Source organism: Hirundo rustica, chromosome 9, assembly GCF_015227805.2.
Source record: "Hirundo rustica isolate bHirRus1 chromosome 9, bHirRus1.pri.v3, whole genome shotgun sequence".
Lineage (NCBI taxonomy): Eukaryota > Metazoa > Chordata > Aves > Passeriformes > Hirundinidae > Hirundo > Hirundo rustica.
The window spans coordinates 24,670,578-24,694,726 of record NC_053458.1 but is presented as its reverse complement, the minus strand read 5'-3'; the positions used below and the strand labels follow the sequence as shown (position 1 = coordinate 24,694,726).

Below are 24,149 nucleotides of genomic sequence, written 5' to 3'. Positions count from 1 at the left end.
AGCTCCAGCTTTTGTGACAGCCTCATTTCCCACACTTACATACTCCCTTCCTGGCTGACAACCTCCTTGCTCTGGTAGCACACAGCAGTCACAGAAGGTCAGGGACACAGACAGATGGGAAATGGTCCCAGGCAGGCAGTGCCGAGCTCCAGGAGCACCTCTGGACACCAGAGCAGAGCAGCAAAACCTCTCCTGGACTCCACCCAGGGACAGGGAGCTCAGCAGAGGGCACAGGTGCTGTGTTCCCACACCTCTGCACTGCAGCAGCAGCAGAGCTGGAGGTTTTTCTGACTATGTGTTCAATCAAAACGCTTCCAAGTATGACTTCGACTTTACAGGAAAGGATTTATTTCTCTCCCTAAATTAAGAATTTGGAAAAATACTGTTTAAATAAAAGCTCACTAACTTACATAAAAATTAACTTGGCAAAGACAGAACTTTCCAAAGAGCTGATACAAACTGTAAAACTTGCCCTGTCATCTACAATAGATCTCTGCACATTCAGTATTAAATATAAAATTGATTTCTTTTATTTTTACAATCAACATGCCTTCACACATATGTATATACAAATCTACACATCCTGGGAAAGAAGGCGGCAAAAAGAGAGCAGTCCTTCGTACTTAAGAATTTTGTCCGTCCTCAGTGAAATGTTCATGTTGGGAACAAGTTTAATTTATCAGTATCCTTAATCTGATTTCAAAGCAAGAATATCAATAAGTTTCTCATCTCTCCTAAAGAATAAACACATGATCACTGTTCTTCTGTAAATCACATAAGAACCATTGCTCTTTTTCAAAGTCAGTTCTCCTAAATGTAGCCTTAGTTTTACGGGAAAAGCAAGTGGTAGTCTGCAGACGGACTGAAAATCAAGAGAAGACCCTCCAAGATTTTTGACACACATCAGAACTTTATCTTGGCAATGCCTATACAGTCCAATGGGACACATCAGTATATCCAAAATCTTTCAGCAGAAGACTTCCACATAAAGCTTTAATTTGTGGACAAAGTCAGAACAATAGCTGATTTCTACAGACATCTACTTGGAACAGCAGAATTTCTATTCCCACTTCAAGGCTACTTGATTATCATCCCATAATATTCTAAACAGCAGCATCTGTTTTCTAGATAGAACACAAAAAGCACTACTGAGCTGTTCTGAGAACAAGCATGGACTTTTTTATTCCTATAATGTAGAATAATACTCTTAAAAGGCAGCTGGTGAAAGAACAAAGCATCATCATCATGGAATGGTTTGGATTGGAAGGACCTTAAAGCCCATCCAGTCCCACCCCCTGCCACGGACAGGGACACCTTCCACTACCCAAGGTTGCTGCAAGCCCCGTCCAACCTGGCCTTGAACACTTTCAGGAATCCAGGTACAACTTCTCTGAGCACCCTGCTCCAGGGCCTCCCCACCTTTACAGGCAGAATTGCTTCCTAACATTTAACATTGGTATTGCTTTTACTTATATTAAAAAAGTAGAAAAATTTCCATTCGGAATTTCCTGCCTTTCTCTCTAAACTGAAATTAAATACAACTACCTCATGAAGCTTTCTGGAAAAGCTGAGGTGAGTGAAGCTCAGGAAGCTTCATTTTCCATTCAGTTTGAACAGGCCCACAGAAATACATAAAAAATCTCCTTCACTAAAAAAAAAAAGCCAAACGAAAAAATAAACAACAACAAAAACCAAAACAAACAAAACACTAAGGAGCCATTGCTGCCCAAGTCCACGTTCTTATCACGCTGTCCATAAGAATGATTCAAAGATAGAGGAAATATAGGTGATACCTCTTAAGCTGATCCTGTATCCAAGGAACTTGTCCTTTATCATTCTGAATGTAAAAGGAACAGGGCCCAGTTTCTGCAGTGAAATGCACACAGCCCTATTTTTACCTGATGTCAAATGTCAGCCAAAAGCTCCTTCAACTACTCTGTGACAGATGAATGGAAAACAAGAGCTGGGCTTACCCTGATGTTCAGGGAGGACAAGTTGAGCATACTTTGATGTAAGAAGTTTTATACAGAAGATACCTTGAAATAATTTATCTTCACCTTAATTTTAGCTTTGTTCATTAATGAGAGTATTTGGTCCATGTCCTTTCTCAAGCCCAGCTCAAAATTTCCTCTATCTCCACAACATTCACTCTTGCACCTTTTATCAGTTGTTTTGGAAAAAATACTGGTAACAAACCTGTAGAAAGTGTTTACATTTTCTCTACAAGAGAGACGACCTATCAGTCCTGTTCTAATCATTTTTTGATTTCTATTTTGGCCCTTCACCAATACAGTGGATGAATACAAGTCAATGACAGCCTTCATATAGCAAGCAGAATGAGCATATCTTGTAATAATTATGGAATATGCAATCAAGAAGCAGTAAAGAATGAAATCTAAAATTAATTAGACAGAAACTTTTAAACAACTTTATTAGAAATGAAGAGTTTGAAATTCCCAAAAGCTTCACCTAAATCATCCACTTTTTAGAAACACATGCAATTACTGTCCACTATAACTCTTGAGGAAACAAAACATGAAAACTGGATGGAGATTTGAAGCTTAAATTTCCCCATGAAGGAGAAAACGGCAATAGCTATTGTTTTCTCTGGATTTCAAACCTTCTGCCAACTTTTAAAGTAATCTTCAAGCAATCTGCTCTTAGTCAATCAGGGATTACACCATGTGCCAGTTTCTGAGGGAGAGCCTGTCTCACACTACTGACTCCGGCAAGGTTCACCGCAGGTCAGAAGCATTTTCCTTGGTTCAAGACAGGACAATAGGAACATATGTTCTGTCAGTAAGGATAACTCCATTCCAGTACATCCTCCTTCCTTTCTACCACCCAAAGGAACAGCTGGAGCTCTGTCAGAGCAGAGTCAGGTTAGATCTCAGGAAAAGGTTCCTCCCCAGAGGGTGCTGGGCACTGCCCAGGCTCCCCAGGGAATGGGCACAGCCCCAGGTGCTGACAGAGCTCCAGGAGCATTTGGACAATGCTCTCAGGGATGCACAGGGTGGGATTGTTGGGGTGTTTGTGCAGGGACAGGGCTTGGACTGGATGCTCCTGTGGGTCTCTTCCAGCTCAGGATATTCTGTGATCCTAAGAAGCCTTTGAAACAGTAAGTGCCAAGTAATGCATGGCAGGGAAGGCAGTACCTACGGAAAACCTGATGGATCTTACAGTGCTCTTGTTTGAGTGGTGTTCATGGAATGTGATTTCCAGAACACAGTAGAAGTCCATAAAAGTAACTGTGGACAAGTGGCAGAACTAATGAAAATGCCAACTAAATGTTAGCATTACCTAACTATTCCTTCTTGTGTGAGAACCATGTCTCCACACAATGATGTAAACTAAGACAAATGAATGAATCATAACCCTAAATTAGGATGAGCAGGAAGATGACAGTTTGTGCAGGCAAAAAGACAGAGGTAAGTGATCTACAACCTCGTGAGTGCTTGCAGCAGGAATATCAGCAGAAGAGCAAAGATTAACGTGAGGAAACAGTCTTTGCTAGAACCACACAGGAAACAAGTTACTCACCTGAACATAAAGTTCCCTAAGTTCAAACTGAAATTTCTTGGGATCTGTAGTTATTGTCACTGGACCAATTTCTAGAATGAGATACAAAGAAAATAGAGTTATCCAAAGACATACGGTAGTAAAAAAAATTAAACTAAAAGCACTGAACAGAAAGAAATAGCAGAGAATGATATCCCCAGTACTGCAACATATGATTTCAAATCTGGTAACTTTAATATTCCAGTATTACCAATCTCTATGTCCCTTAAACATTTATAGGCCTTTCACCTTTGATTTTGATCAAACATTTTATTGTTCTTAGTAATAAAAATGGAACAAATATTTCCAGAAAAAATGTTGCTGGACCAAGAAATAATGTGTTTTTCCAGAAAGAGGCTCTTTCAGACTGGAGAAAACAAGGTTTTGGGAAAACCTTATAGCGGCCTTCCAGTGCCTAAAGGAGCTCAAAGAGAGTAGGAAAGGGACTTTGGCAAGGGCCTGGAGGGACAGGACAAGGGGAAATGGCTTCAAACTTAAAGATATCAGATACTGGGGAAGCATCTCTTCCCTGTGAGGGTTGGGAGACCCTGGCACAGAGTGCTCAGAGAAGCTGTGGCTGCCCCTGGATCCCCGGAAGTGTCCACGACCAGGCTGGATGGGGCATGGAGTAACCTGGGACAGTGGAAGGTGTGCTGCCCATGGCAGAGGGTGAAACGAGATGAACTTAAGGTCCCTTCCAACCCAAACCATTCCCCAACTTTGTGATTCTAGGTAAACATGAAGATGCCTCTCTGAACAGAACACATATACTTGGCTTTGCAATTTTACTCCTGTAAAAAAAATAAAAGGAAAGGAAAAAAAAGACATGTGCCATATATCTTCCCTGAAAAAAATGAAAGTACCGTTGGAAAAAATCCCAGTGTGAGCCCTATCCCAAATCCCAGCATATCTAGCAGGAGCTGCCAGAAAGAACCAAAACAGAAACAACTTTATTCATGGTATTTGCCATGTCTTTGTCTACTGAGGAAGGGCAAGATGTCCAAATGAAGTTGCCTGGGGTGTGTAACAGCAGAGCATTCCCAATCCCACAGAGCTCTCCCTCTGCCCCTCACACAGCTGCCTTCCTGATTGGTATCAAATGCGATTCCAGACAGCTGGTTCCTATGCTGTGATTTCCTGCCTGTTCACCTCAATGTGCCTTGGCACCAGTGCCCTTCATTCTTTGCCTGGCCTGGGCAGGCATTGCTGCCCTGGCCAAGGGCACGCGCCCAGCTCATCAAGCGCAGTCGGGTGCTATGCCAAAAATCAATAAATAAACACACACACACAAAAATGAAGAGATTTCTGACAGTTGAGTGCTCCAAAGCGCTCAAAGAGATCAGCTGAGTCCTGACAGACAAATAGGGCACAATCCTGCTGTCAGGATAAAAGCCAAGCATGAAACTGCAGCGGTGCCAATTTAATACAGCTGCAGCTTACTGCGAAGTGCTGCCTCAGCAGACCTCACAACACTTTCCAAGCTCTATAAAAGTTAATGTGCAGTTATCTTCCATATAATACAGACATTTCTCTTTTTTAAACAATCCAAAGTTTTATTTCACTGGAGTTACAACAACTACCATCGCTAAGGTCTACTCTAAGCACACCATTATTTGCTAGGCAAGCTCTATTTATGAGTATCTTTTGGTTTAACTTCTTTGAAAGTCACCCACGAAATCACACAAAACCTTTCCTAGAATATTAAACTGTCCCTGGGGTTTTTTTGTATGGCTGTGAGTCATTTATCTGTGAATGCCATGTACTAAAATGCTGCACTATCATTAAAAAAGGCATTATAAGGACTCACTGTTCCTTCACATACCTCATTCTGCTGTGTTCCCATTCCCCCTTGCAGTATCCTCCTTTGGGTATCCTTTAAAACAAACACCTGCAATAAAGCTACCTCCAAATTGTTTTGCTTCCAATCTCCCCCTTGCCAAGCACTGTTATAAAGCACGTCACTGACTGGAGCTTATCCATAGAGAAACCCCATTAGCGCTGTTATTCCCATCCGTTGAGGGATTCAGTGTTTCAGTCTAGAGCAGTAAATCCTTTGGAAAGGCTTTCTTACCCTATAAAATAAAGATCTGAAAAGCAACACTCCTTCAGCTAAGCTAAAGCAGCCCATCAGGTGAGATGGGCTGAGAACTTGGCCTTATTCCCCCACAGGCAGCACAGGCTGGCTCCAGCAGTGCCAATGCCAAGCGCAGCCCGGCCAGCTTCCTGCAGGATCACAGCTCCAGCTGCCCTCTGCTGAGAGCTCAACAAAGAACTCAGCTGGGAAATGGCACCCGGGCCACAAGAGCATGGCATGGTCAGCATCAAGTGCTGTGGGCAGGACAGAGCAGAGAACCCCCCAGGAGCCATGCAGGGCAGATGTCCTCAGCTGAGGCCATGTCTCATCAGTGATGGTGCTCCTCCTCACCACCTGAACACTCACCAGCTTGTCCCAAAAAGCCCAGCAGCTCCCCTTCTCATACTGCTGTGCCACCAGCTTATGTGACCTGCCTGCCAGAAAAGCTTTAATAGCCTTCACCAGCTTCAGTTTCTTCCAGCCTCATTCTGTGACCTCCAAGTGCAGCCCAAGTAAGGTTGTTTCACCAACACAGGCAAACACAGGCCTTTGAAGTGTACAGAATACAAAATGTGAGGGGCCATTATGAGAAGTGATTTAAATTTACATAACAAGCATAGTTTAAACAGAATATTCACTCAGAAACTATACCCTGTAAATACACCAAGCAGAAGAAAATAATAAACTTTTAAACTTCATTAGCTCTTTAGATTAAGCTTGACACATGGAATGCTCAAACAGAATACAAAATCACAGAATGGTTTGAGTTGGAAGGGACCTTAAAGCCCCTCCAGTCCCACCCTCTGCCATGGGCAGGGACACCTTCCACTATCCCAGGTTGCTCCAAGCTCCACCCAACCTGGCCTTGCACACTTCCAGGGATGGGGAGGTGTGGTTTTCCATTCTCATGCTGCAATCTGAATCCATTTTTAGGGAAGCATATGGGAATATTCGGAACTGGTTTGTTGTGGGGGTCTCTCCACTCCAAAACTTTCATGGTCACCCAGAGGGAGCTGTGCAAAGGTGAAAAAGCTGACACAGCCCCAGAATGGCAGCGAGTCTTTTTGAGGCACCAACTGAATCCTCTGGCCTCACAAGTACAGTGTGGCTGTATATATATATATATACATATATATACATATATATATACATATACAGCTCTTCCAGACTGATTCGGGAATCCAACAGTGAATGCTGCACACACACAAACTGGTAACAGCCAAAAGGAAACGTTTTCAAGGAGTGGCTGCACATCCCTGAGCAAAGCCTGGACTTCCAAAGCTGAAATCACAAAAGTCAACATAGCCACTGTGGCATCTGAACTTGTACCTACGCAATTAAACTACGACAACATAAGACTGAATAACACTGAGATCAAGGATTTTGATGCCTCCTTTCTGGGGCAAGTCTTGTAAAAACCCTCTCATTGGTAAATAAGGAGAAATGCCCACTGCAACCTGAGAAACTGGCCATTCCAAAAGGCCCTGCTGTTTTTCTGTGGCTTTCTGCCACACCTCAAAAGGCCACATGTTTATGTACAAGCTGAGCAGCAAGCACATTGGGAAAACCACCGATCTCCCCATGACACACAATCACACATAATTACCACTGACGGTGATTGCAAATTTGGCACTCCCCTAGTCCTGACCACGGAACACATCTGCACCAAATGTCTGCTTTGGACAGCTGGGTGCTTTAGATCTAGCAAAGGAATATGGAAGTTTTTTGCCTACCTCTCATCAACTCAGAACACTGGGTTTGTTCCAGAAGGAATACAAAAGCTCTAAGTGATACATGGTAGCTGAAGGAATTTTGGCAGAGATGCTAAACCTTGTGGAGTGCTCTCACCCACAGAATTCTTTCTTCTAATTCACAGTAAGGATGTTTCCCTGACACAAAGCCATATCCAGAATTAAAACTAACTAAATAAATAAAGCAAAGATATTCCCCCCAAAAAGCCTCCACACCTCTGAATACTTCCAAACAAATATAAATTTCAAAACTATGACACTACAAATGAAAAGTAGAAAAAACCAAAACCCCAAAACCTACTACAGAATAGCAACAAAACCCTGATACTCCAATAACAACAATATTATGATATGATACCACAATAATTACACTGTTACATTCTATAACTACATTAATTATATACTAATAAAAACTAATATTAGAGTTATTAGCTTTTAGTTATCTCTTCATAATGCAGTATACACAGAAAAAATCTGGGTGACAATTATCTTCCACATTCTTTTTTATTCATGAAGTGGACTAGCAGGTGTAGCACTGGGCTGTGGTAATTCTGATAGTTTTTGAGGTCAGAGAACTAATATGGGTTTCATACACCCATATATACAAATCCTCACCTGCCCATTTATATATGTGTGTATATTATGTGTGTGAGTACACATCCATCAAATAATTTTCCCCACAAATGAAGAGATGATGAAGGATTAGGAGTAATCAGATGGGACAGCTGAAATGCCTAAACTAAGATCCCTGCCAAAAGAAGCTGGTGTGCAATTATTGCCTAAGAGCCATTTACTAAGGGTGCTGAGCACCGAGGTTTATCTGATTTAATGCTCTTCTCAGAGAAAGAAGGGAACTGTATCCAATCCATTGCAAAGCTCTGCTTATAATTCCTCTGAAGACCTTTAGGAGCAGCCACTGCCAAGAATTCAGAGAACAAGAACAATGGTAGAGCTGCTCCCAGCTAGGCTCCAGCCAGCTGTCCATCCTGAGGGCACAGAAGCAGAAACCTGCAATTTTCCAACAGCAAATTGGGTCCTGCAGGCTCTTCCCTCTACAGATCCCTCACGAGCTGCCACTGGAAGGGCTTCACAGGGCTCTCCTTCCCCTTAAAGGGAGGGTCATCACAAAGGTAAGACAACCAGAAATGAAAGAAAACCATTTGTAACTGCCATCTCAAATGATAGTGAATAGTTTTGTTCCTCACACAGATGACAAATACATGCACGCAAGATCCGAAGCTGTTTTACAGCATGGTGCTTTAATGCACCAAGAATGCTGCTCCATTTTAACTGATTGCAAATTTCAATTGTAGACTACCAAACCAAGAAGATGACTCCACCACGTAGTAAAGAAAGACCAAACTTAAAGCCTTGTGCTTTGTACTCCGAACTGAAGGACACCCTCAACTCCCACACAGCTGACGGGAGCTTTGTGGATAGAAACCTTGATGAGTTTTTCCAGGAGCACAAGGCAGCACTCAAGGTGCTGCCTATAGTCATGACCCACCCCATGGCTAACACACATCCCACTGGAAAGACCATCCCAATGGATTCAGGGAGCACTGAGTAAGCCAAGATGCTTAGCACTAGAACGTGTAATAAGCTATTTAAAGTTTCCTCCTAAATTATATTCCCTCATGAATCAGCTGCTTTCAGATTCTAACCTAACTATAATTAATTTTTTGAAGAGCCCAGAAACAGCAGTGAGAAACTTTTACCAGATTCTTAACCAGAGAGAAATGAGCCAAACTAGCCCAGCAAGCTCATGTTTCCTTAACACACTCACTTTTTTATTTTTTAAACCATTTTTCAGCCTCATGACTTATGACTGCTGTGTAACAACAGACAGGAAGGAGTCAGACTTCTCACAGTTTTTCACCCAGTTTTTCATGAGCTGGCTGCTCACAAACCAGATAGATTATCCTGGGAATTGCAGAGCCCTGCTAAGCTGCCCAACCCAGCGCCAGTGGAGCTAATGAAGCTACATCCTCACAGATGGCAAGGGCCACCACCCTCATGCATCAAACTCTTCACCCCAGGACAGAGGCCAGAGCCTGGCTGAAACTCAGTGACCAAAGATCGAACACAAGCTTTACTAGCAACATGCCTAAGCAAGTGCCACGTTTGTGTTGTTATTTCCCATTGTTTTAATAGTTATGAGCTCATGACTTTTTTTTTAAGGAAAATAACAATGACAAAAAACATTATACATGCTTCATTTCTTGGAAAAGTTCACTTGGAGACCCACAGTGGATAAAATCTAATATTCTCATCTTTTGTCTACTGCAACAAGCACTAAGTTTAGTTTATGAGCCTCAAGTGCAGTTGTCTAAAAATTATTAACCACGTGCAGTAAGAAACAATAAAAATCAGGGACAGATTTGCCCAGCACACTGTTAACTCCACCTTCTGAGAACTACAGTCACAAACCACAGAGTGTGCAGAGTAACCTGCCCTACCCAGAGACGGTTAAAATAAATCCAGATTTGCTACAAATCTCTTTTAAATGGGTGATGCACAAAACAGTCTTGGAGCTTCTCAAGCCCTTTGCATGAGTGGCACACTGCACTAACCAAGGAATCCTAATTAAAAAAACTACTCCCCGAGGCTAGAAATGAGAAAAAGATAGCTTGAATGAAATGGAAGCACAGGTTAATTATTGTTTTGAGGAAGTAATCTACCTGAACATCTCCTCTAGCTCCACTGTGAGGCCAGAAGTTTTTGTCTATTGCTGGTGCACAACTATGGGCAAAGAGACCAGAAAACTTGAGTCCACGTGGTTCAAATTTAAAGTAATGACTTGAGTGGCTATTTGCTGTCCCAAAAAGAATTACACAAAGCAAGGTTTTTTCCTTTCTGGGGACAAGCAAACATACTGAATGTAGCCCCACCTTCCTCCTCCCTGCCTCGGTCTTTCGCACAGCACTGGAGGTCTGTTCCCAGAGGGGCCACAGCGCCGTGTCTCAGCTGACTCTGCAGCCTCAGGCCAGCCCTCCGTGGATGAGTGCCCAACTCCCAACACACAGCCACGGCTGGCAACTGGCTGACTGGCCCTGGGAGAGACCAAGGCCCAGGCGAGCCACAGAGATTACGGGAAGCTCTTCCAACTAGGTGGTCCCTGACATCCAAGCCTTGAGCCTGAGCTCCATCCCAGCACTGAGTACATCCAGGACTGCAGTCTGTGCTCTCCTGCATCTCCTGCCCGCTCAGAGCTTTGGGGTTTATGCTTGCCCATCCAGCACTGCCACTACTGCAGGCTTTCATGGGACTGCTTTGCTTCTCCAACAACAAAAGGCACGAGCAGACACAAGGAGAAAAAGCTTTGAGTTATTTGCTTTGCTCAGCCTACAGTAAAGGACGAACAGCTGATAAGGACTGCAGACACAGCTTCCTTACTGTTCAGCCTGGGAGCAGCGCCGGATCCCGGAGCTGGCCCGCGCTCCCAACTCCCACTGAACATCTGAGAAGGTCATCAGCTCACTTTCTGTTTGTGTTTATTTCCCCTTGTTAACAACAGGCTGAACAGAGTAAAACTCAGTTCATAATGCTCTTTAAATTCTTCCTCCAGACTGAACTCCAGTTCAGTCCAGGTCTATTTCTGTCTCATTTCTGGGTCTGTGTATTTTGGCACTGCTCCTTCTACACTTGTAACAGCACTGGATAAAGAATGTGCACTAAGGAATTGGGCAGGAATGAATGTAACTGCCCATTTCACAGCGCAGCTTCGTGATCAATTACCTTACCATGCTGAAGTCAAATCAAGAAAGATTTAAAACACAATTTTTAATTCACAATATATACTTAATATTGCATTACAAAATGTATTTATTTACTGTGACATCTAGCAAGATTGATTTTGAACTGCTGTCCACACCGCTGTCGGCCGGGAATATCCGAGCTCCACCATCGGGAGCCTCCAGGCACTGCAGGGTACCATAGCCTGACACGTAAAGCTCCTACTCCTTCTTCATGCAACTCAGGCTCACACCATGTCCCCAGATGTACCTCACCATAAGAGGGATCCAGTGGCTGGCTGGAAAAAAATTCACAGCTTATTTTATTTGCAGGATAGATTAATTCACAATTACAATGGCTAATTAAAAGCTTCTTCTGCTTAGAAGATTATATTTCCAGATTACTTCCTTCAAAGACATTTGGAAGATCCCTGGAGAGAGCTACCTTACTGAAGCCAAGTCAACTTTTTGATCTTGAGACATCAGCAAACTGAAAAGCCACTGGCTCTTTCCTGCCGAAAGCACAGCTGCATTTCTTTCCCAAAGGACATGGAACTACTAATGCACTCAGAACCCAGAGCTACAGAAAAGCAGACCCTGTAAGCAAATAAAGTCACTATCAGCAACCTGAGCATCTGGGAGCAGGACAGTCCTGCTCAGTCTGGGATGAGGGGAAATATTCTACATCCGCATTAGCGACACACATCCAAGTCCCAAGGCAGGAACGGTACTTAACGGGGGTAATTACCCCCCAGTTATTAATAAAACAGCAGTCAGTGTTTTCTTCAAGAAGCTGTTCCCCTAACAAGCTTTATGGAGACCATGGCACTAATCCATCAGTGCTCAAAACTGCCAAGAGACCATGGGAACACGAGGACTTTGCAGAGTATGTTCCCATATTAACCCTATCCTGCTCTTTAACAAGATTATGTTGTGGGTTTGCTTTCACATGGTAGAAGATAATTTTATTTTAAATCATCATAGAATCATAGGCTTAGGTGCGACGGGATCCTAAAGTTGATCTAGTTCCATCCCTTGGGCAGGGACATTTCCACTAGCCCATGTTGCTCTAAGCCCCATCCAACCTGGCCTTGGACACTTCCAGGGATCCAGGGGCAGCCACAGCTTCTTTGGGCACCCTTGTGCCAGGCCTTCTCCACCCTCACAGGGAACAATTCCTTCCTAACATTTCATGCACTATTGTGTATTAGGTTTAAATGGGTCTCCGGAGGTTTCTCTGCCTGGAGGGAGTTACATGGCCTAGGACAAAACATGATATGGATATGAAGCTGAAACACAGTGTGCTAAGTTTTAGGCTTTTTCCCCCTAAAAGAAACAGAAAAAAGTAAAGACTGAGCTAGAACTCCTTCAGATGCCAGACACAATCCTTGAAACATTAATTAAATTTTGCTCAGCAAAGTGTCAGCAAACCACATAATTACTCCATTAGTCCTAAACAAAGTGAAAAGATAGACTCTAAATACAGACCTACCTACACTTCCATAATTCAAACACTACTAAACAGAATCCCCTCAGCTTTCATACCAAGCTATCTGTCTGGCAATAGAACACAAGGAAGAAAGAAAAAAGTTTCATTTTGAAAATCCTAGGAGAATAAAACTAAGGTTCCAGGAGATGGCCCGTGTGTACCTACACACACACACATACACGTGCATGAACATCATCATCTTGATGCTATAAAAGGCTTTAGGATATATCCAGCTGCCATCCTTTGAGAATGCAGATTTCCAAACATTACAAAAATCAAGTAATCTGAGGCCAGCTGCTGGGAGAAAAGTGTCACATTCAGCATGAAATTCAGATATTCTGAATGAGGTAACTCTGTACCTAAAATATTCTTTTTGTCCTTTTTACTACTAAAAACGCACCTCTCTTTCCAAGTAACTGACAGAGTTTTTATTGATTTCAGTTAAACAGACCCCAGCTCCTGTCCAAGTATTCCACTATAAAGTGAATTACTAAAGGATTACCAGTGTAAAACCATTAGAAACCCTAATCCTGTCCTTTCAGGTGTTACAATTGTAAATTCAAATCTCTGCATCATCCCAGCTAAGTCTCCACTTCATTGAGTTAATCCATGTGCCACTGACAGAATATGGAATGTTACAGCAGATAACACTGTCCGTGTACACCGATTATTCACTCTGACAATATCCAGTTGGGAATAGTATCCCTAGGGCTCTAACAAGGGAGCCTCTAACAGTAATGCCTCAAATACTGCTGTGAATTAAGAGGCATCAATTAGCTGAAGTTAAAACACCCCTTTAAGGATGTTCAAAGAAGGGCTGTTACTACAGGTTAACATGAACTTCTTGGTCTTTTTAAAAATCTATTACTAACTTAAACAGTGAAGACTAAATAACTCATTTTCTAGTTCTACCTATCAGACACATTTCTTACTCCTGGTGAGCCTCTGAGAAGTTAGATCAGGTCCCTTTTAACCTGGGCTATTGCAGGACTCTATTGTACAAGAAGGCAGGGGGAAAAAGAAGCAGAAAATAAGACTGCAAAATAGCTTATCTGACAGAGCCAATCCAGGAAAAAGAGGATACTGAAACATTTTAGTTCTATTTTTAAAAATACGTGGTTTGGATTGAAATACCGATTTAAAAAGAAAGATATGGCAAGTTCTTCATGGCCAGATGAGCCTCTCAAAAGCTTCATTAGAGCACTGTTTACTTTGGTAACGGGCGAGTCAGCTGGAAGCAGCTCTTTCCCATCCCTTCATTTTTGCCTGTATCATTTGTAATTGTGTCATTTGCAAAATGGCACCAAGAAAAACATTTTTAAGCAGAAACCATTCAGTAAGGGATAAACTTCTTGTGCAAGTCTAGAGAAGCAGGGCTGAGAAACTGGAATGCTCCCCACAACCCAGGGGAAGGGGGAAGGAGTCGGGCCAGGCTGAGCAGTGTTTCCACACTGCCAGAATAACTCCGTGGTGACAGTGGTCTCATATGTCTCCTTGCTTTCCCTGGGCCACAGCAGTGAGAATGCCTTGCCTCTGGTTCTTCCCAGATCTGAGTCTGGCCCAGCAGCATACACAGGGCTCCCTGGCAGCTCTCCCCCCTGACACAGGCTGCAACCCCTGGAGCTGGGCTGCTGGGAGCCATCTACACAGAGGCTCTTCTCCCCTCTCTGCAGTGCTGCACTCACTTCACGGTTTTAATCAGCTGGGAGAACCGAAAACCAAAGCTTCTCCCCACAGTAGTCACACAACCCCTGAGAATGACTATTTGGTAAATGAATCCTGTTTCACAGGAGTCTCCCACTCAGTGCTTCTGAGGGTCTGGCTGCAAGACACACGTCTAGTTGTCACTTTGGAAAGGGAATCTGCACATTCACTGACTTACATAAACTCTGTGGTATGTAAACAATCCACCAATCCATGTCTAAGCATCATTTCTGCCCACAGTAATTTGTCACATAAAATTGACATCTCAGTGAGACAGCAAAACGCTCTGTAACAGAGAATCATGGAATCATTTAGGAAGGAAAAGCCCTCAAAGATCATTGAGTCAAACCATAGCCCCAGCATTGCCAAGGCCACCACTAACCACGATGACAAGTGACATGTCCACGCAGCTTTTAAATCCCGCCAAGGATGGTGACACTTCCCTGAGCAGCCTCTTCCAATGCTTGTCAGCCCTTTGAGGGGAAAAAAAAAATTCTTAATATCAATTTAAAGCTCCCCTGGAGCAACTTGAGGCTGTTTCCTTCTGTCCTACATAACAATATAGCTTTAAATGTCAACTGAGAAAAGACCAGAAAGAAGCCCAAAGCTGGAAGAGCCATGTATTTGTTCAGGAAGAATTTCAGGTTGCTTCTCCAGCAGCTCTGGGGGGTCATCACCAGCAGCTCAGCCAAGAACTCAGAGTATGTCACTGTCTCAGTGTGACCTGGGTGCATGCAGGACTCAGAATCCTAAAAGGTCATCAGGTCCTTTCTTCAGCATCTTTCAGAGTCTACCTAAACCCTCAAGGGTATGAGAAGTTTTCAAAGCAGATGAGCCGCCCGAGCAAGCTGAAGGGCTTGCCCTGAGAGGCTGTGGCTGTCCCATTCCTGGAAATGTCCAAGGGCAGGCTGGATGAGGCCTGGAGCAACCTGGGCTAGTGGAAAGTATCCCTGCCCATGGCAGAGGGTGGAATGAGATGGGCTTTAAGGTCCCTTCCAACACAAACTGTTCTGGGATTCTATGAGCCTGTAATTCTGTGACATTTCCGATGTCTGCATAGAAGAGATACAAACAGTAGAATTTGATAAATTGCATGGATTGAAGCTGAAGAGACCACCAGCACTTTGGACTCCAGAGCAAACAAACAACCAGGATTTCAGCTGTCCCACCTGTCCCACCCTGTGAGCAGACAGGGCAAGAGCCTTTGGTGACCACCAGCAGTACTACAGTGCCATGTCTTTACTCCCTTTGGGTTTGGCTCAGAACAAACTCAAAGTTAAGTTAAACACTCTGGAAGTGTTTTACAGAAAAACTAATTTCAAGGGCAAATTTGAGTTGCTGCATCTGGCAGCCAAGTACAGCAACTGAGAATGCCACCAGTGAACACCACAGAATGCTTTGGTTTGGAAAGGACCTTAAAGATCACCTGGTTCCAACCCCCTGCCATGGGCAGAGACACCTTCCACTAGACCAGGCTGCCCAGTTCACAAAATCAGCACAGCACAGGTACACGTGTGTCACAGGGCCTGGCCTGGCACTTGGCCCGCAGCCCCGCTCAGATGCCACTGATGAGTCCCGCAAATGGCATTTGTTCCCTGTGCGCCAGCAGCTCCCTTACAACCACGCTGCCTTTTGCCAACTCCTCTACAAACAAGAGCTCCGAGCAGCTCACTACAGCAGGATCCACGAGAGCTTAACTGGGGAGCTGCTAATCCAGGCAGCTCTGCCCAGCCTTGTCTGCCCAGCAGCGGAATCCCAGCCGTGCAGATCTCTATCACCTCCCGCACGGGCCCAGTGCCCCTGCACTGACCCACGGACACAGCACAGCCCACGGCAGCACTGGGACGCCTCAGCACAACAGGAGCTCAGTAGCTAGAAGAAAGCTGTTTCATGGCTTTGGAAGAAGGAAAAAAAAAAGGCATCAGAATATTTCTGCTCTTGATGCAGGTTTCAGTGCACAGTAGATTTTAGGAAGCTGTGGAAGAGAGGGAAACATTAAATATTATCTGTGGGTAATAAAATTCCACGGAGTTTTACTAGTGTAAAAATGCAAGCGCCCTCCAAACTAACTCAAAAAGCAGATGTGAACAGGGAAGGAGGAGGGAAAGATGATGAGAACATTAACTTTTTTGCCCTAATCAGTTAAACAGGAATACATTAGGCAAAACCTTGTTTTCCGTTCACTTACTTTGTAAAATTTGTTTGAAATAATGCCACTATTTATGTTTAGACTAATTATTTTAGACTAACTCATTTGTCTTGAACCTTGTATTTCCCAGTGTCACCCTAGCCCAAACAGACTGGAATGTACTCAGCTGACTACTGGAAAAACATGGAACTCTCACAGGGCACTAAAATAATTGATCGCTAAATAATTACCAAACTTACTCTAAAAGAATGATTACAGTTTAAAAACATAAGCATTTACCATGACAATTGTTTTCACTAAACTGCTCAGTCTGTTTATACAACACAGAGCACAAAGACTTCTTCTCTGGGGAATTTGGATCTGTGACTGTAAAGCCATCAAGCTCCAAAAACCAATGTTACCACCTGACTTGCACTGTTTGTGTAGGTCAATCTAAAGCATATTTTCTCAGGGCCTGCATTGTGTCTGGAAGAAAACCCACTCTCTGAACTGGCAGGTCTTTTCAAATACAGTCTGACAGCTCACACTGCATATTTGAAGTGGTTGGGTCACTACTCCCCTCATGAGTCAACATAAGTGAAGTGTGAGTACTAATTCCTGAGCTGCTGCAGCAAGTACAGTCACTGAGGATGCCACCAGTGAATGGCATGGAATCATGGAATGGTTTGGGTTTGGAAGGGACCTTAAAGCTCATCTCATTCCACCCCCTGCCATGGGCAGGGACACCTTCCAGCAGGTTACTCCAAGCCCCTCCAACCTGTCCTTGGAACACTTCCAGGGATCCAAGGGCAGCCCCAGCTTCTCTGGGCAGCCTGTACTAGAACCTCCCCACTCTCACGAGGAAGAATTTCTTCCCAGTATGCCATCTAACCCTGCCCTCTGGCTGTGGGAAGCCATTCCCCCTCATCCTGTCTCTCCAGGCCCTTGTCCCAAGTCACTCTCCAGCTGTCTTGAAGCCCCTTTAGGCACTGGAAGGGGCTCTCAGGTCTCCCCAGAAATCTCTCCAGGTGTACACCCCCAGCTCTCCCAGCCTGTCTTCAATCCTGCCCTTAGAGACTGGTGCTGTCTTTGCCCTGCTGTGCTGCTCAGGGCTCCAACTGCAAACTCTCTCTGCTCCCCCCTCCAGGGTCTCAAAGATATTCACAAACCAGCACGGATTCCTGCAAACATTGAGAGTCAAAGCAATTTTCCTGAACATAAAATGAGGGCCAAAGAACAAAGACTGCGAGGGCAAACAACAGCCTGTTAGGCAGGCTCAAGGCATCATTTATTGTACCAACTGCCCACTGGTATGGTCACAGTGAAGACTATAATTTCATGTCATTCAGGAGCTATTCAGGTTCAGACATGGAGAGTCATCCAGCCTCTCCTGAAGATCTTGTTCAGGTGTCTGCAGTACAAAGTGGCATCCGAATGATTAAAGCAGGATGACTCAGGTTTAAATCACCAGCTCTGCCAAATACCTCCTTTGTTGCAAATAGGAGGCAAATCTTCAGGCCTTACTCAGGAAAACACTTAAGGATATGTGAAAAGGGTATCAAAATCAAGAGAATATATACAAAACCATTCCAAAGTGTTTTGCTTAACTACAGAGTTTGTGTCTGAGGTCTCCAAATTAAAGGAGGTGACGTTTCCCATCTCCGGTCCCATCTCCTATCCCTTCTTTATCCCTAGAGCTGGGGCTGGATATCCTGGGCAAGATTATTTATCATCACATGAATGTACCAATATTGTACCAGCATAAGCCCAACTAAAAAAATGTTAAGACAAATGTTACGGATTAATTTCTGGAATGATTATGAGATCCAAGACCCCAGTGTCCAGCTCAACTATATAAACACAGATAAAAACTGTCCAAACTGCAAACCTGAATAATAAACCACCCTATTTAACTAACAGTATAGCCTAGATGAAATTCCAGATGTCTCTCACACGAGATAAATTAAAATACTCTGTAAGAAACTTCAGTGTACATTTCTACAAAGGAAATATCAACAAAACCAGGAAAAATTTAATTCATTTCATTTTCTGAAGTTACATCTCACATTTACTGAGCCTCTCCAAACACGTTATGTTGCTGATTAGAAGTAATGCCTTAAGGTACTTTTTTTTTTCCTTTTTTCTGATCTTTGGAGCTAAAAACTGCTTTAAAACATCATTGAGGCACATAATTCTTACTGAACGATAATGCCGGGGAGCACCCTGTAATTTGAAACACCGCACTTCTAATGGACAAAATTGAGTCAAGTAGGAAAAGCAGGATGGATCCAGATCCCAGCCTGAGCACAATCAGACTTCAAACACCACTGAAAAAATGAAAACCAGCTGAACTAATAAAAACCAGACCCTGCTTAAACAATCTTTCATCAAGTAAACTTCACCTATGTTGTTACTCTTGGAATTTGGTAAGGTAGGAGGAGCCAGCAAGGTCTGAAGACAAGATGAGAAAGGATATTTGGGAAGGATGTAATATTTAGCAAAATAAGATGGCAGACAACCAAAGCCAGACTCTGAGCTCAGTTGTACTGGTGTAAATCCAAACTAGCATCACTGGCTGTAATGGAATTATTCTGGATTTACTCCATGTTAACTGAGACCAAAACATAATCAGAGAAAGAATATCAAACTGGGAAAAAAGGCTTTTATATCTACACAATGGGACATTTCATTGCAAGTAACTAAGCAAGTGTTTAATGCTGCATAGCTACAACACAAGGTGAGATGGGCTTCAGTTATTCCATAAATACCCACAGCCCAAATTCTCTATAGAGGAAGAAGTTTTATGTACTTCAAATCTACCTCTACGCAAGATTTATGTAAATTAATGAGTTAATTCAAATCACGCTTCACTTATTCAGGGCTTTTCTTATTTGCTTGTTTTGTAAAAAGGACAGTTTGAGATGAACCAAGACTCATTCCCATGAAGCAGGAGTGCAATAGCATCTCTTCAGTTGCTTCCCTTGTGTCCTTTCCAGAAAGGGATACAGACTCTTACCATTTGCTACAGACTCTTACCATTTGCTAAGCTGCAGCTCCAGCTCCATACCATGCCAGACACCTCTAGACTGGGGAGCATTTCTGTGCCTTCTCTCTAAAGTATTTCTGTGCCTTCCCTCTAAACAAAGTCCCAGCCACAGGTACACATCACATGGGTGGCTCTGCCAAACCACCTGGGCATTAGAAGATTTGCTTGATGTGGTAAAATTGCTAATTCTTCAAAATGCCATTTAGCCAACAGACATTACTTTCGTCTCCCTATACCACAGCTCATTTGGGTAACAGAATGACACTCAAATCAATTTTGGAAGGTAGAGAAAGGGCCAACGTTTTACAGCAATGACATGATCCCCACTTTTCACACCCTAAGCATAAGCCACAGCAGGAATATTGAGAACAAAGCTTGACACACAAAGCAGCCACATTTTTCTCCCACTGTCAGCATTCACACAGACTGTCCAGATTCTCTTGCATCCACAGATCCTGTGTAACTCAATCGTTCCAGTTGAGTAGCACTAGGGATGCTCCCTCCCTGCCCGCTGCAGCTCTGCCAGCTGAGCCCACTGCCAGTCCCACTGGCCAGAACCACCACAACACAAGCCACCACCTCCACTGCTTAGCCCCAGGGTGGCTCATGCACTCTAATCAAGCTCCCAAACTAAAGAGCTTCTCCAGCCTCTGCTAACCTGGACTGTTTGGGAATGAATCTGGGATTGCCAAGCAGCACTCACGGCTGGGGAGCAGAAAAAGCCACAACCTTAAAGAAGAGGGAAGCAGGAAGTAGTGCAGAACAATAATTACTTTGTCCACTACATTTACAACTTTAGGAAAGTGTAACTCAACAGATTCAGCACATTTTCAGAAAACAAAGTATCAGGGTCAGTTGGCCCAATTTTGACCCAGAACAAATGCTACAAAAGTACTTACTCCCATGGCCAACCTGTGAAGTGGGAACGAGATGTGTCCTACCTACCAGGCTCATTCAAGCTGAGGCAAACATCACTCGGCAAGTCGAGAGAGGGGATTCTCCCCTCACCTCTGCTCTGGTGAGACTCCACTCTCAGCACAAGAAAGACATGGACCTGCTGCAGAGAGTCCAGAGGAGGCCATGGAGATGATCCCCTCTGCTGGAGCCCCTCTGCTCTGGAGCCAGCCTGGGAGAGCTGCAGGTGTTCACCTGGAGAAGAAGAGGCTCCAGGGAGAACTTACAGCCTCTTCCAGGGCGTAAAGGGGCTCCAGGAGAACTGGAAAGGGACTTGGGACAAGGGCTTGGAGTGACAGAACAAGGAATTGCTTTGAGCAATCTGAACTCTGAAAGTGCAGGGTGTCCCTGCTCACAGCAGGCAGCTGGAACTCGTTCGTCTTTGAAGTCCCTTCTAACCTAATCCATTCCATGGTTCTGTGCTCTCCCACACAGACCTTTTTGTGGGTAACACAGCACCTCTGTCAGAGCAAGAATATACTGTCTTTAGCACCAGCACATTTCACCACCAGGATCCAGTGTGTATATGCAAAAGATACTCCAGACTGCCAAGAAATCTTGAGGTCCACAGGGGAGTACTGAAGACACTGAACCTCTGAGGGAAAAGGGTCAATGGAAATTCTGAGGAAGGGATGGGCTGAGTATAGAGACAAAGAAGATAAAAAGATGAGGAGTCAGACAGACTAGGAAAGAAATTAAAAGAAGGAATAAACATTTCAGGGAGAAAAAAAGTGATTTGTGGTTAACACAGAGAACTGTGACTCAGGGGTAGGTCACATGAATTCCCTGTGATTTGATTCAGCTTATGTAAAATTTGAAAAGGGAAAGACATGACCAAAACAAAAAATCCAAGGGGAAGAAAAAAAAAAAAAAAGGCCAACCACAGAGACATCTGAAATATCCTAAGACACTGAGATGTAGGATTTAAGTAGTATATTGTTAAATCAGGAGTAAACAGGCCTGGCCAAGCACCACTGCATAAGCATCTTGTCATGTTCTCCAAATGCTGTAGGAGAGAAGCCAAAATGTTACCCCAGTCAGTGCACACCATGTAGTATTTCAACAAAGTACCGGGGCATCACCAGGGACTTGGCCTGGCCGGTGCGACACCCTGGGTTTCTTGTGCTTCCGGTACTCAGACTCTCAGACTCATGACAGCAATTAGTGTGCACAGGGATGCTGAAGATCTCCAATTAAAACATCACACCACTATTCTATCGGTGTAAGTAACAGAAAATGGGAAAGAATGTGCCCCAAGATGGGCAGAATCATAGGTTCTCTGCCTGGGTGTTCTAGCTATTGCTCTTTTACCTAAAACCGTGTGCTTGCCCAAACATTTCCCCTATTTGCAGCCTAAAAACCTAACTCTGACACTGTAGCTTGAAGTCACAATCTCATGAAGATTTTAGTAAAGAGAAATACAAATTAATATGGGAGAATAAAAGAAATTACAGTACTCCTAGCTGTCCTAAGACAGATCCCATCATTTTTCCTGCAGGAGCTTTCCTCCTATTCTTCTGTTCTTCACTAAGTTCCAATGGCAAAAGCATACTACTCAAGTGAACTAAGACCTCACTAACTAAACAAAAAGCTCCATCCTTTGGAAAACAGACTCGGACATACCATTGCACAGCTTAAGAGAACTCAGGAAATGTTTCAGAGATATTCAGCATCCCCAGAGACACTTCACTTCAGCTCATGAAAATACACTGGTGTCCAAGGCATGAAAATTACAATGGCTTCCTGCTGACCACCCCAGCCCCCCGGCTAGGAATCTAATTTAAACAAGCTGGCAGGAGTCCAGCAGTAACCTACAGTCACAGCTCAGAGCTGCTATCCCGAGCAAACAGCCCAGACATTTAGCAGGGACTACAGCAACACAAGACATTGCTTCATTTTCATTCCAGGCTGCAAACCCACCCCCACTTCAGCAGCATTCTTCCAGGCTGAGAACTGGGGTCCTGTTCTGCTTTGGTTACCTCTCATTGCTGAGCAAGCTCTGCTGGTTGTAACTTATCCTATAAAGTTGATATTTGGCTCCACTATGTATCAGGCTGCATGGAATTGGTTTTTAAAGCCATATAATACTCATTCATTGTACCTACATCACACACTTACTGGCCTATTCCCAAAAGCAAATGGTAAGGAAGCCACTATTCCAGCGAGAATGGATGGGCCTGCTAACAGGGACACATCACTGAGAATAAATTCAACTCTTTCAGTTCTCTCTGGTTGTTTGTGATGTTTGCTGCATGCTGGCTCGCTGTCTGGGAATATGTCATTTGCAAAAATGCATATATCTTACCAGTAATGCCTTGCAGACTAAAATCCACGGCTAGGAATGTTTTAGGAGAAGGGATACAACTTGGCAAAGGGCACGGAGTGAAGAGGAGTACCAAGGATGCCAAAGCAAATCACGACAGAGGGGTACAGGGATTACAGAACAGTAAGTTAACATTGCTGCACGGACACACACAGCCCATTCACATCTGCAGTACACAGCACAGGGCACATCCCAGCCCCCACTTGGGGATTGTCCCATGGTACTGCTGGCCTGAAGCTGCCAGTGTTACTCCTTTAGTCGACACAGAAGGGAGCTCTGAACCCCCAAGGTTCAAATCCTGTCAATAATCTGTGTAAAGGAGGTGCATGGGCTTCTGAGCAGCCCCATGATCAGACAACCACCAAGGCCCTTGGCAAAGCAGGCTCACAGGAGCCATCAGAGTGGAGGTGCCCAACCAGGGGACCTTCTTCAGGTGTGGACGGGAGCCAGGGAATCACCATGTAGGAATAACCTATTTCCCCCCACCCCAAGAGTCCTTGATGTCCATGTGGTAGGTGTGAAACAAACCTCAGGGACTACCATGTGGACAGTCAGTGCAGAATGATAGAAGGCAGAAAGCCTCTCAATTAACTTCATCCGTTCTAAATTCAGGGGTTTGAATGAACTAACCTTTGCTTCCCCTACAGCCAGTGAAAGCAAATGAGATCTCCAAAGAGTATCTAAAAATTCACAGGGGATTAACTGCTCCTTAAGGTGACAGTTTCATTTTGTGATTTACAGAAAGAGCCTTTGGGTCACCAGCCTCTCAGCTGACAGTCTTCAGTTAAGTGCCTGAAGTGAAATGGGATTAATCCTGTCCTCAGTGCCGTGTCTTCATGTATCTTGATATAACATGATCCCATCCAAGTGCTTCAGGAATGTGAACTCATTGTGCTTCTTCTCTGGTAAAACCAGTTACTAAAGAGTAGGTTGCACATGTTCCTCAAAAGGCAACAAAAGAAGCTTAACCATAGACCACAAGGGGATACGCCTGACCTAAACAGCTCTTAAAAATGATTCCCCTTAAAAATGAATGCAATACTGCAAACCACCCCTTGGCAAAATATAAATCTTGGACCAGAGTTCACCCAACAACAACTACACAGCATGAATTCACTGCCAGCATCACTAAAGGATCTCATAAATCTGATCTCAGAGCAGCACACCTCAACCAGGAAATCCTCAACACCAGCAACAATTATAAAAAACACATTATGTTCAACAATGTAAGTGAGGGGTAAAACATTCTCCCTGGCTGGAGTAATGAAGCACAAAAAGCAGCCAGCCCAGAGCATATTTCATTAAATCCATCCTATTCCTCCTAACAAAATTGCTGATTACCAAGGCATGGCGGCGAGCTGATCAAGTAACACCATCACTCTCTTTCA

General features: G+C 43.8%; 1 protein-coding gene across 1 annotated transcript in view; it reads right to left on the bottom strand.

The window, feature by feature from the left end:
- Positions 1 to 24,149, bottom strand: part of HMCN1 (hemicentin 1) — a 166,877-nt gene that overhangs the window by 132,025 nt on the left and 10,703 nt on the right. The window contains exon 2 of the mRNA XM_040072701.1: positions 3,541 to 3,611. Coding sequence (XP_039928635.1) covers positions 3,541 to 3,611 — 71 coding nt within the window. The remainder of the gene's footprint in view (positions 1 to 3,540; positions 3,612 to 24,149) is intronic.